This window comes from Parus major, chromosome 18, assembly GCF_001522545.3.
Source record: "Parus major isolate Abel chromosome 18, Parus_major1.1, whole genome shotgun sequence".
NCBI classification, from domain to species: Eukaryota; Metazoa; Chordata; class Aves; order Passeriformes; family Paridae; genus Parus; species Parus major.
In genome coordinates, this window is record NC_031786.1 from 3846497 (window position 1) to 3860141 (window position 13645).

Sequence of the window (13645 nt, forward strand, 5' to 3'; positions counted from 1 at the left end):
AGCGTGCGCTCTGTCTGCCGCTGACGTCACGCTTCGCTGACGTCACCAGCCGCCGGTCCGTGCCTCGGGGCTGCCTCCCGCTCCCGCCGCGCTTCCCGCCCCGCCCCGCGGATGCGCGGCTCTTCCGGGGGCGAGGTCCGCCCGCCCCGCCCCGCCGCCGCCTCGCTTGCCGCCGCGGCTGCCCATGGAGGCCGCCGCCGAGGCCGAGGCCGAGGTGCGGCTCCTCTTGCAGGAGGCCCGGGAGAGCATCGAGGCGGCGCGGAGCTACCGGCGGGAGCTGCAGCAGCGGCTGCGGGGGCTGCACCAGGCGCGGGAGCAGGTGGGGAAGCGGGACGGGGCTCCCCGGAGCTGCTCCGGGAGGACAGGGGTCAGGTGGGCCCGGTGGCGGTGGCCGGCGCAGGGGACCCCGCTGAGGCGGCGGCGGGTCCCGGCCGCTCCTCTCCCGGGGCCCGGTGTTTGTTCATGGTTCCTGCCGGTAGAGCCGGGATGGGACTCAGGTGTGGGGAGGGTGGAGGACGGGGAGCCCCGGGGGACCGGGTGTGATGAGAGCCCTGGACCGGCCTCGGGGGGTGCCGGAGATGGAGGGCGTGGGAATGGGCAGATGTGTGACGTGTAGGAGGAAAGGGATGCGAGCTGAAGTCTGTTACTGAGCTGAGCCTCATTTTCTGGGACCGTAGGGAACTTTCCCAGGCAGGAATAAATGGTTTAAAGAACTACGTTTTCCAAAGTATCTGGGATGCTAAGTCTGATTTAATAGGGAGCGTTACCCCATCTTCACATCAGATGCCTGCCTGGGCAAGCTGCTCCCTGGTTTGGATGCTGCTGAAGGCTGCTGTCCCCATGCACCACAGTGCCTGGGTCACGTACTCCGTGGGTCAGGCAGGAGGGCTGCCAGCATTCCAGGTTAGCTGGTTTGTCTGTGCTGGAGCAGAGTTCCACTGGGACTGTGACCCACCCACCAGGAGATGCAGGAGGAGATAGGCACGTGTGGGCTGGGAGAGCCACAGTGCAGGGCTGGCTCCTCTGCTCAGGCAGCCTCTCAGCTTAGGAGGGTTTGCAGACTGGAAGTGATGCCTTGCTGTCTTCGATTCAGGTCTGCAAGGGGTAAATAAAAACAAAACCAAACTTAGAGAATGTTTCTGTGGTGACCTGTTAGTTTTTCTGAAGCAGTTCCCGTTAGTGCAGAAACCTGCTGTAAATCTGCTGAGTGAGTGTCCTGGTCGCAGCGCATGTGGGTGATCACTGGATGTTTAATTAGTCAGCATTGAAACCACAGGCTGCTTAAGAAAATGAATTGTTCATGGCTTTCATCCACACCTTGTCATCTCAAAGTGTTGCTTGGCAATTCCAAGTGCAGTGAGAGGCAGCCCATGTGCCTTTGTGCAGTGAGTGTGTAGTTAGCTCACCTTTCTTTTTCCTCTTGGGGGCAATTTCTTTGCTGTGTGCATGTTTCTGTTTTCTCTCTTTCCATGTTCAGGACCACTTGCTGTTTTGTGCACATCCAAGAGTTCCCTGTGTTCCCAAAGTGCTGAATGTGCTACACTGGGGTTCATATAGTGTCAGCTTTATTATTTGAGGTCTGGTTGGCTGATGTGAAAGGAGTGGATCACTTGTGTTGCCTCCTTTTCCTTTGGACCAATGGGACATGATTTTCTGCAAACTTCACACAGCTCTGTGTGTTCAGGGACTTGCATTTCCTCTTTTGCATGGTGAGCAGTATCTAATTCTGGGGCTGAGATGCTGAATTTGTATCTGCCTCTAATGGAGGTAAAGAACTTGGAGAAATGAGTGTTCTGCCTTCCTTTGCCCCACCCCTTCACAAAGCTAAATACTTCCTTTTTTTTTTTTTTCCCCTAAGCATTGAAATTACAAGAAAAGGGAAACAGAGCTGTGTGGCAGCTGCAGAGCTTCATGAATATTTGTTGAAAGGAAATTTATTTTACCTGACCAGAGAACTTCCTGTGTTGGTTGTCTGTACTTCTAAAGATCTAGAAATTACGTTTAAGGCCGTGAGCGTGTTGCAGCATTTCCTTGTGTGCTTGACTTATAAAAGTTGTTTACAGGGAAATGGTTACTTCTTATTTTTGCATCTTTAGCTCAGGGATGTTCAAGTGTGTTTTCTTCCCTAAAAGCCAGATTCAGCAAATATGCAGACATTTTAATGAGTACTTGTAGAACCTTCTGTGGTTGGCTTTTTCTGGAATCAAAACAGACTTGCTGTTCACCCTGTCCTGTCACCAAGGATGGCTGTTTGAACAAAATTGAAAAGAAAGCAGTTTCATGAGGATTTAAAAAATCCAGTGAAATGTTAGGGCTTGCAAAAGTGCTCCTAGATAGTTTTCTAATGATAGGTTTTTGTTTGCAAGAAGGGTCTGTGTATGATGGCAGAGTGGGTTTTGAGTAGGATTACAGCAGTGGGGTTTTTTTGAGCGGCAGCAGGGAGGAGATCTACAGAGCATTTGGATTTTTCTGACAAGAAAAATTCCTTGACTGAAGCACCCATAATCCAAGTTGTATTTTCCTTAGTTAATATGCTCTTCCCTTTATCCAGGCTGGTTTCTTTGCCTCCCAGCTGTATATGTACTAAAAATGACTTCACTAATTTGTTAACTGCCAGTGGTCATTTTTTAAAGCAGACTCCACTCACAGCTTTTCTCCAGCAAATGTGGATGAGATGCTTCAGAAAAATAAAAAGTGTTCATGGCCTTTGCCTTTATCCTGAATCCTTCTTTCCTGTTACCTGAATCCAGATCAAAGATAGTGCAACATTGACCAGAGATGTGCTTGAGCAGCATTTTAGTGATTTGAAAGGGACCCTGAAGAAGCTGCTGGATGAGCGACTGATGTCCCTGCTGCAGGAAGTGGATGTCATAGAGCAAGAGAGCATCAAGCCCCTGGATGAGTGCCAGAAACTGATCGAGCACGGAGTCAGCACAGCCGATGATCTGCTCCGGGAAGGTGAGGCAGAACCTGGTGCTGAGTCTTAGCTCTGCCTTCCAGTGTGGGTCTGTCAAAAGTCTGGAATATTCCCATTATTATCAGTGTGTTTAGCTCATTTTGGGCTTATCTCAAACTAAATGTTAAGAATTAGATAGATGTAGTAAAGATCTGATTGCTATTATCTCTTACAAATCTGTATTTCAACATTTCACTCCAGTCCTAGGGTGTACATATGTCAGTGTAGCCTCTCCTGAAGGGCAGGAAATACCTATTTGAGAATTATTTCACTGTAGAGACATTCACTGCCTCTCCAGGCTAGACAGGAAAGCATGTCAGCCTGCTTTGCAATAAAATACGTTTTGAGTAGCACTATAGCAAAGTGTCTGTTTCGGTGAAGTAAATGATATCTGTCTTGCTGAAGTAGCAGCTGAAATAAGCACATTGTCCTGCTGAGTGTGATTATGTTTGCTGTTGGCGGGGAACACGAGGAATAAAATGGCCACTCTATGGGGAAAATTTCTCTAAAAAGTCTGAACATGAGGCAGACAAAAATGGACATATGGAATATTATTGTAAGGGCCAGACTATACCCTGCTGATGCTAAATACCTCGGCAGAAAGGAATGTCACTCTTGCCTGTTTTCCCCAGGCTGGAGAACCTACTGGGAGCATGTCTGAGCTGTGAGTGTGTTGGCAGTTTCCTTGCATTGTTCTCATGTCTCAACTTTAACTTTCTTTCAGCATGAGCTCAGTTCTGGGAGCTAAAGCACATTGAGCTGTGTCCCAGGGGTGGGAAAGCTCCCAATTCCTCCTCAGCCCTGAGCTTTGTGCTGGCTTGGGAGCTCAATGCCTCCTGCTCACAGGAGCAGCGACAGTGTTTAAGGATTAATTTGTTGGGGTTTTTTTTCTACCACCACAACTTGGGAACAGCTGATATTCACCTTGTTTATATTTTCGGTCTCAGGTCACTGAATCAGGGTGGTGGCAAAAGTTTTTTGTGTGGAATTCTATGGGGTCTCATGAGAAGCTGACTCGCTGCAGTTCCCATCCCCTGGGTGCTGTGGGCAGGACAAGCACATGCTGCAGCTGAGTCAGAAAGGAGTTAAACCTCATGGTTATTAAATCTCCTGCTGCCAATTCTGACGTGTGCTTTCCTTCAGAGATTTGTAATGTGTAATCCTCCACTTGGAAAAGGACTGAGCTTGCTGAAGTTGTAAATTACCCTCAAGTCAGCAGACAGGAGACTGGAGCATACGTCTCTGTAAGATGAAGTGTGGGATGCTTCTTTATATGGCAAGCTTAGGAAAATATTTGTATTTATCTCCACACTTCAGTGCATGGATTATTTCCTTCATTGTGACAACAGTACCATTTTGATTGTAGCAAACAATCAAAACAAGAACAATGACTGAAATTATCTCTTGCTTTGAAGTGCCTGCTTTTTTATTTTCTGATCAGTGAAGGTGCTTTACTTTTTTTCTTCATTTAAAGCTGGTGGAGAAGGGGATTAATAATCCTGATTTTTGGCATCTGACCCCAGTTCTGCTCCTGTCTGAGACCTGAGGCAAACTATTACATCCATTATGGGTGTGTCTACAGGTACCTTTGAGAGCTTCAAAAGTTGCTAGATAGGCTTTATATTGTTACCTGTAATTGTATTTTCTAGCTAAGACTAGCAAAAGTGCTGAGAGTGCTTCACATGTAATTGGTTGTTCATGTCAGAACTGGTTATGCTTTGAAGCAAAGAATGCCTTCTGTGGACATTCTCTCATTAGGAATATTTTTACTGTTTGGTTGCAGGAGAGAGTGCAGTCAATGGAGATGTGGGACAACAGAATGAGAAACTTTGCAACTTTACAAAAAAAGCTCTACATATTCAGCTAGATAGGTAAGACAGCAAGATTCTGAGGTGATCTGAGGCAGTGGCACATTTGCTCTTCTTTGTAGGGGATCTTTTCTCCTTTGAAACAAAAGCTTTCTGCTCCATTTCCTCAAAAGATTAATTTGAGGTGCTGCTGTCCTGTTTGTTTCACAGACTTTGATTGGGGCTGGCACTCACAGAATGGAGGGGGTTTTCACCCTCCATATGTTCTGTGGGAATATAGGCTGTTTATTTGTGAAAGATGAAGCCACTCCCTGTAGAACAGGCTGTGTTTCAGAGTATTTGCTGACAAACAGACAGTCTGGTTAGGGCTGAAGCACAATGTTTTCTGAGTCTTTTAAGTTTGGAGTGCACGTGCCAATTTCTGCAGCTGTTGTCTCTTTGCAAATCTGCACAGATTCAAGTATATGGATGAAACATGAATTTGTAGAAGCTGGCCACTCTCATTACAGCAAACTTTCCTTTCTCAGCTTGCCAGAAGTGCCCTCCTTGGTTGATGTGCCTTGTTTATCTGCCCAACTGGATGACTGCCTCCTTACCATATTGAAAAATCAAATATTCAGACATGGAACTGTGGCATCCCGCCCACCTGTACAGCTGGAGGAATTTGTGGAAAAGCCTGGAGGTATTTTAGTCCGATGGTGTAAGGTAGGTAAAACATCCTGTGCGAAAATCCTTTAGACGTGAGTTTTTTCTAAAAGAACCCAAACAAGCCACTTTTTTTCTGATTTCTCTACTGGTTTTCAAGGACTGGTCGACTCCAGTGTGGAGTTGAAAACTTGAGAAGAGGGGTTTTTTTTGTAATGGTGTCATTTAAAGACAAAGTAGTCCAGTGATGGTGTACCATCTAATCTTGTGTGGTTGGTGCTGGGGTTTATACTTGCAGTGACACTTGCTTTAGCAGACCCAGGATGGACTTGCTCTGTTATGCTTTTACCCCTAAATACATTTGTGTTCCTAGGGAAATGCAGTGGGTCGAAAAAGAAAATATTATTATATTAGCTAGTTCAGTAGCCTTTCTCTTCAACACACAAAAACTATTTTTGAGTAAACCACTGCTGCGGTCTGATGTGGTTTGGTTGCTGTTGGACAGCTCTGTGCTCCTTGGCAGCATCAAATAAACCTTTGTTGTTCTAGCAACAGCCATTTGTTGGCCACCCTTCACTTGTAAAGGATGTGGACTCAGGTTATTAAACTGTAGGCACTGCTGTCAGGGGGGGTCTAATATTCTGTGCTACACAGGAGTTCCCTGAATTTGGTTGTGCCTGGGGGATAATGCAGGGTTTTTTTGAGGGGGTGTGTGTGTAAATATCTTTTGACTCAGATATCAAAGAACTGGAAATTATTCCTTGGAATAGTTTATGAAGGACAACACAAATTTTCCCTTGCTGTTAAAAACTGGCATAGAATTTCTTCTGCAGAGTTTTCAGCTTTTGGCTGAAGGATATTTTTATATCTCTGCTAGAAAGAACAGCCTTCTGTTAAATGTTTCTTCTTCTGTAGATATTTTCTAACTGTAATAAAATAATTTTGATACATTTTTCTGTTGGTTCAGATACTGATGTTACTTTCTAGAAGGCACATTTTCTGCTCTGAAATACCTTGAGTCTGATCACCTGCAGTGCTGTGCTGCCATGTGCCCCTTCAGAGGGGAAGGGAGAAGCAGAGGGGTCCTTTTTGATGCAGTAAATGTTTCTGCAGGTGGACGATGATTTCATACCCCAGGACTACCGGCTGCAGTACCGCAAGAGCACCGCCAGCCACTTTGAGGATGTGTATGTGGGCTCAGAGACAGAGTTCATCGTGCTGCACATCGACCCCAACGTGGATTACCAGTTCCGGGTGTGCGCCCGCGGGGACGGGCGGCAGGAGTGGAGCCCCTGGAGCGTCCCCCAGATCGGCCGCACCACGCTGGTCCCCCATGGTACCATCCTTACCTGCTGTGGGGCTGCAGCTGGCTGGAGCTGCTGCCTGTGTGATGGGGGTGGCTCTGGCTTTGGGGGTGTGTGTGATGTGTGATGAGCTGTCCCTCCATTCTACAATTCATTCTTGGCTTCCTTGGCTGAGGGACACTTGGTGAACCTTTCACAGGTGCCTCACTGCTTCCTTAGCCTCAGGAAACATTATTTTTTCTTCTCCCTCACCACAACATAAGCGTTTTTCATGACCTACAGCTCTTAACAAGCTCTTATCTTGGAGAGAGGAAAACTTTAATTTTCTCTTTGCTTAGAAATTTCTAAGCGCAATGGGTAATGAAGGCTTTCCTTTTCCTACAATAAGACTTGGCAGGGATTGCAGCAAAGAGTGAACTCCTGGTGAACTCTGAGCTGGAAAATACTTTTTGTAATTGTAATTTATTTGAAAAACAAATCTCTCCATAAGAAAAAGGCAAAAACGGCCTCTGTTCTTAACATAGCTTAAGCTACATGAGGTGAATTGAGTAGACATTGGGACTGGCTTGGTTTTGCACAGACAGAATGAAGTTGAGGTTCACAATTTTCTTGCTTTTTTGTTTGTTTCCTTTGAAGAATGGACAGCTGGTCTGGAGGGTTACAGCTTGAGCAGCCGAAGAAACATAGCGCTTCGGAATGATTCTCAGTCGTGTGGTGTCCTCTACTCCAAAGCTCCTACTTATTTCTGTGGGCAAACATTAACATTCAGGCAAGTCTTTTTTTGGGTGCCTGGTGCATCCCCTGTGAGCTGTCACATCTGAATTGTGTGTAAACCTTTTTGAATTTTAGCTCAGCTCCAGTCAGGTAGTGTCTTTGACATCTGACCTTCCTTTAGTTCAGCTTTCTGGCTTTGTAGGAAAGCACCTGATGTTATTGCAGGACCTGGACTTACATAAAAAGAAAGGTGAGTGAACTCCTGGGGGATGGTAAAATATAGCTCATGCTGAGCAGATCTATGGAATGTTGAGGTTGCTGGTATTTTGTAGCAGCTGTTACTGGCTGAAGTCAGTGGAGCTTTGCCTCTAGTTCCTTTTAACCTTGGGCCAGGGTGTGCTTTCCTTCCCAGACTATTCACTGGACCTGAAGACTCTGGACATGACAACGCTGATGTTCTGTGGCATGACAGTCTGGCAGCAATGCATTTAACATTACTGTTAGATATTTATGTGATATATATGTGAGATAATTACTGCTGGTCAGACTGCTTGAAACTGGCATTAGAAGATCCAGAGGGGAAAAGGGATCTTGTGAATTTCAGGCTTTCCATTTGATACAGAACATGATTAAAAAGCTTGGCAGCTTTGCTGCCTGTCATCCTATCCCTGAGATGATGCTGTTTAACAGGGTATGAGGAATGTCCTTGTGGATATGTCAGTTGTGATTACAGACCTCAGAGACTCTAAAGCTTTGTTTCATCTTTTCCCTGGTTAAATAAAACTACTTGCTTTACAGCAGGCAGCCCCCAAAGACAATTAAAGAGGGCTGTTCATGGTACTTTCATGACTTATTCCATGGTGTTTCATTTATCCCTTCCTGGTAACAGATCATGTTAACTTTAGATGGCTGTAGGATGTATTCAGTTGCCCTGTCTGAGATGGATAAAGATCTAAAGCTTTCATTTGAAATCTATTGCTAGATTTAACTTCTCTTGGCTCAGCAATGCCTGTGAAATTAAAGGCAGAACCTTGAGGCTTCCCTTGGTTCTCTCTCAGGCCAGTGCTTTTTATCGTTTTTTTTTATTAGTAGCATATGAAAATGTTTTGCTTCACATTTTGGTTATGGACTTCTCTCCAAGAGGAGATTGTTTCAGAATGGCAGAGCTAGAAAAACCATGTGTCCACAAGAACTATCGTGACACGAATCTTGAGATTGAAAACAACCTCAAAAATTGGTTTTGTTCCTCTTCCAAGGTCCAAGAGTAGCTTCTGGTTTGGAAGTGTGAGAGATTTTCCTGAGCTGGGACATGTACTACTTGGTGCTTGACTTTCTCCAGCTGTTGGAACACAAGTTATTATTCACAAGCAGCTTTGTGTTCTCTGTGTTTAGGGCCCAGGCACAGCTTGTCAGTGAGCAGTGAAGCTGTGATAAACACAGTGCTTTGTATCTACATTTTAAAGATAAACTGTGGCAGTTGTCCTGAGGTGAAGCATTTGGTCAAGCTGTAGGAAAACATCACTGCTCTAGGTCAAGTCTCCTGTTTCCTTGCAGCCTCCAGGGAGCTGCCCTTAGTGAAGGGAACATTTCTCCACAGTGACCTGCTCTTCATGTCTCTAAAGCTTTGTTTGCTGTGGGGGCCACAGTCCTTGTAGCCAGGCTTGTGATTTGGGCTCACCCAGCAGCTGCCCTGTGGTGGCCACAGTGACTTTGTCAGGAGCCCAGCACAGCCCTGCTGACAAGCTGAGGCAGCTCCTGTGCTGCCCCATAGATGGACCTGTCTGTGCTCTGAGGCAAATGGAAACTGGTGGTGGTTGACCAAGTTCTGTGTCTGGGCTGCAGAGACAAGGTTTTGTTGTGAACCAAACTGAATTTGAAATCTCCTTTAGAGTTGCTTTGGGAAAGCATGGTGGATCCCTTCCAAAGTAAAAGCTTCTTGGAGATTCAAATAATAGTTTTCCTTTTGCTTTACAGTGTGAGGCTATTGCTCTCTTAGTGGCATTCCCAGGGGACTGAAAAACCTAATAGAGTGCAAAAGTAAAACATGGTTCCAATTTTATATTTGTTTCTAAAGAGTTAACTCATTATGTGCCAGTCCACTGCCCCCTTTAATTGCTGGTTCTTGAAAGTTTTGCTGAAGTTTTCCTTTGTTTGCCAACAACCATGGATCAGTTTTTTCTCTCAAGCTGCAATGAAAATAACAACTGCTTTTCTTTCTAGAAAAGACCACCTGAATTTCCTGAGTCACTCAGGCTTCTCTGTAAAGTAGGATTTAGCACCTTTGAGTGGTGCAGTACTAGAGAAAGGACTCAAGTCCAGAACAGCCCTTCAGTGTACAAACTGTGCAGCCTCACTCCTCTGCTGGGGCCCAAAGGGAAATGAGTCCCTGGTCACTTGCACAACTCATTTGCATTTTCTTCAGAGCTGTGACAGTGGAGAATTGCATTAAATAACACTGGAATTTTGCAGGAAACAAAGGTCTACTTCATATTTTCTTCAGATTAATAGCTCAGTGGAGCTCTCACAGGAATTTTGGTCATCTCTCCAAAAGTTTGGATGAATTTGTTGAGAGCCCTGGAGCACAGTGCAGGGGTCTGGAGTTCATAGTATGTTTTGATTTAAAGCTTCAGGTTTTGACTTACCTTTTTGCTGTTAGAATTGAGACCGTGGGACAGCCAGACCGCCGGGACAGCCTGGGAGTGTGCGTGGAGCAGCGCAACGGCGACGACTCCCTGCAGCGGGACAAAGCCGTGTGTGTCAGCACAAATGGTGAGTCTGAACCATTTGTTCAATTTGGAATTCCTTCCCAAAACCCACAGCACCTGGCTCTTTAGATCCCTGAATTACATACGAGCAACTTTCATGTATGTGCTGCTTGTGCAGTTAAATCTTTGGTGAGATCACAGATCTCCTCTTCCTGCTTGCACTTATTGCAACCTCTTCCATGTGACAAGAGAAATGCAGCAGGGTTGCTTCCCTATGTGCCTGCAAAAAATAGAGAGATGTGGTCTTGCATATTAGTATGTACAGAAAATGAGAAATATTGTTAGATCTGCTGACTGTTTCAGGGGCAGTATTTGTAAATGGAAAAGAGATGACAAACCAGTTGCCTGCTGTTACTTCTGGCTCGACTGTGACATTTGACATGGAAGTTGTGCAGTTGGGACCCTGCAGCAACGAGGGAGGAAACTTCAAGCTTCGAGTAACCATCAGCTCTAACAACAGAGAAGTGGTCTTTGACTGGGTACTTGATCAGTGCTGTGGCTCTTTGTATTTTGGATGTTCATTTTCATACCCAGGCTGGAAGGTTTTGGTCTTCTAGCAGTGAGTAAAGGGATTTTTTGGTTTTGCTGTAAAGTGTAATGTTAAAAGCTGAGTTTCCAGCTGTTTGACAACAATCTGGTAACAAACCCCTGCCTTTATAGTACTTGAATTCCACTATATTGTACTTTGTACTGGATTCATTTAAATAATAATTGTGAAACATTGGATTTGTTACTCTGAAAAAAGCTAGAAAAAAGCATTTGTGTAGGCAAATTAATTTAAGCAGTCCATCAGACCTTTCCCTTTTTTCCTCTAGACTTGATTTTTGTCAGTATTTCATTGTACTCGTCTCAGGGTACGCGCGTTGTATTAGAATTAACTTTGCTTCAGGCTGCTGCTCTGTGAAGTAAGCATTTTAGGGGTGGTAATGGACCAAAGTTGTATTTATACCACTCAGAGCACAGTATTTAGAGCAGCGAGGTCCTGCTATGCTTCCTTGTACACGATGCTGCCTTAGGAGCCTGAGCGGGCAGCGGGGCTTCCTCCGCGCACGGTACTGTTCATCCCTCCACAGCAGGGACGTCTGAGCCAGCCTGGGGCTCAGAGGGAGCCAGCCTGTTACTGCCTCACTTAAGTGCCTTATTTCCGTACTTCTTGAACTGTTTTCTGTGTTGTCACTTGGAATATGTTTTCTAGGGTAGCTGCATGGTGATGCTTACATTGGCCATGCACGGCTGCCTCAAGCAGACCAACAGCCAGAGCCTCTCTGAATGTCTTCCCTGGTTACAATTTACACACAGCCTATGTCAGAGCAAGTCTCAGTGATTTGGTACCTGAGCTCAACCTGTGGATTGGCAGCTGTGATTCCTCAGAGCCCTCCTAACACAGAGATAACCTTCTCTTACTGTTTGACAGCACAAGTGCTGTTGTGATGTGCAGGAATCCTGGCAATCCCAAATTCTGCCTGGGGACACTGGGCAGTCAGTGCAGGTGGATGACTGCAGCTGCTGCTGGAGCTCCACCTGGAGTAAGGGAGATGGGCTTTGGGTGGGCTTCAGGCAGATTTAATCTGAGGCAGGCAGGCAGAATTGAAGAGATGGTGGTAATTAAGCTGTCTCCTCCATAGAGCAGGATGGGATAAATAATAGTGTGAATTAAATAACTTGGAATTCAGAAGTTACACAAAGTTACACATTTTTCCTCTAAGGAGCAGCTAAGATGGATAAGCTCAGTCTCAGAGCCTATTCCTGGGTCAAAAGATTGCAGTGCTACTGGATTTAAAGAATATTTAAAAGTAACACTCGCTGAGGGGCTTCTTACCTCAAGTTAAATTAAAATGAAATATATTTTATCATGTTAGAATAGCATTATTTTTATAAAGCCTAGACAATCATACTGCCTTTCCTTCAAGTGGCAATGTGCTACATTAGCCCTCTATGCTACCATAATAAGCTTAAAGCATAAAAGCTTATTTTACAATTAATTTAGTCCATACTCACACTATCAGTACAAAAAAGATCGGCCATCCTGCCTGAATTTTTCCCTAAGCAGCTGTAGCAGGGTTACAAGAATTTCAGACAAGAATGGCTGTTGGTATTTATAGCATTTACAAGAATAAAAAATGTGTGGATTTAGATGAAGAACCTGCACAAAGCAGAGTTAGGTTGGAATTGTCTGGAAGACATGAAGTGAGGAAGACTGAACTGCCACAGGTCAGATCATCCACTGTTAGCAACAAAGGGCCTGCAGTACTCTTAGTTTTGAAAGCTTCACTAGTTCAGTTTTAGGGAAAAAGAGAATACTGGCTTATCCTGTGCTTTCAATGTTACTTCAATTCTCCTGTGAAGTGTTTTCAGTACTTTTACAAAAAGATTCAGTAGATGAAAGTGTCAGTCCTGCTCAGAGGGTCAGGCTGCCACTCCAGATAGCAGCTGACTTAAATCTTGCTCCATGTAATAGTGCTGGCAGTTCTACTTACACACTTCAGGTATCAGGTACTAGTTGTAACTTAGTACTTTTACCATATGAAAACTGAAATTGTGAATATCCACACTTCTGAGGTACCAACGGCTCAGGTACCTTTTCATCTGCTTTTGCAGGGGCTGGTCAGACTGTAGATTCTGCAGGATATTTACTTACATATTAGAAAATAAAGCTTAAACCTTGAATTCAGGTACTTCCAGAGGTGGCAATACTGTGTCAGGTTGTTCAGGATATACATAAGAGCAGCTGAAGGTGACTGTGAAGGGCCATGAGAGGCCCCTACTGCTGCCTGGGAGAGCTGGGGAAGGCAAGAGAAGTTTTCCTGCCTTCAGGCTTTAGCTGGGTGTTGAATGAGGGCAGTTTGCCAATGGTTCTTTTGTTGTTATTGTGGTGGTTTTGTTTTTTATTTGAACTTGGCACAAGCCTCGCTGTCCAAATTGCAAATGAGGTACTTTGAGCCACCTCTTGGAGCTGCACCTTGTGAACAGGAGAGGAGTGAGGAGTCTCAGGGCAAGAAACCCGAGCACTAAAGGAACAAAGGATGCAAAGAAGCGGAAGAGGCTTGAACTAAAAGGTGAAAATTCTGTTCTTCCGCAGCAGAGTTCAGCTGGATGGAAAACTTGACACTTCCTGTACAATTTGCACCTCTAGCTCTTGGAGCCCTGCAAGCAACAGAGTGTTAATGGCTTATGAAACCCAATCCTCAAAGTTGTTTTCCTAAGCTAGTACATTCACTTACCTCAACTAAGACTTTGTGTCAATAGAAATTTGAATTTTTTTAAAATAAAAGTTTTATCCCGCAACTGTGTATGGTCTAGAAAATGATTTATTGGGGCATAAAGCTGAGCACCACAGCATTCTAACAATGTAAGAAAATGTTTTCTAGAGCACTGCAGCCATCTTTAAGAGCTTCTCCCCATTTATTTTTCCCATTTATTTTATCTTCTGTCTCTCAGAAGCCCCACACATTT

The 13645-nt window shown here is 45.0% G+C and overlaps 1 protein-coding gene across 1 annotated transcript; it reads left to right on the forward strand.

The window, feature by feature from the left end:
• The first annotated feature begins 137 nt into the window (after positions 1-137).
• CRLF3 (cytokine receptor like factor 3) lies at positions 138-13482 on the forward strand. Its single transcript, XM_015645762.3, has 8 exons — positions 138-319; positions 2751-2958; positions 4740-4827; positions 5292-5469; positions 6523-6745; positions 7350-7482; positions 10084-10196; positions 10496-13482. Exons 1-8 carry the CDS (start codon positions 185-187, stop codon positions 10747-10749), a joined length of 1332 nt encoding a protein of 443 aa, XP_015501248.1. The 5' UTR covers positions 138-184; the 3' UTR covers positions 10750-13482.
• Positions 13483-13645: the final 163 nt, after the last annotated feature.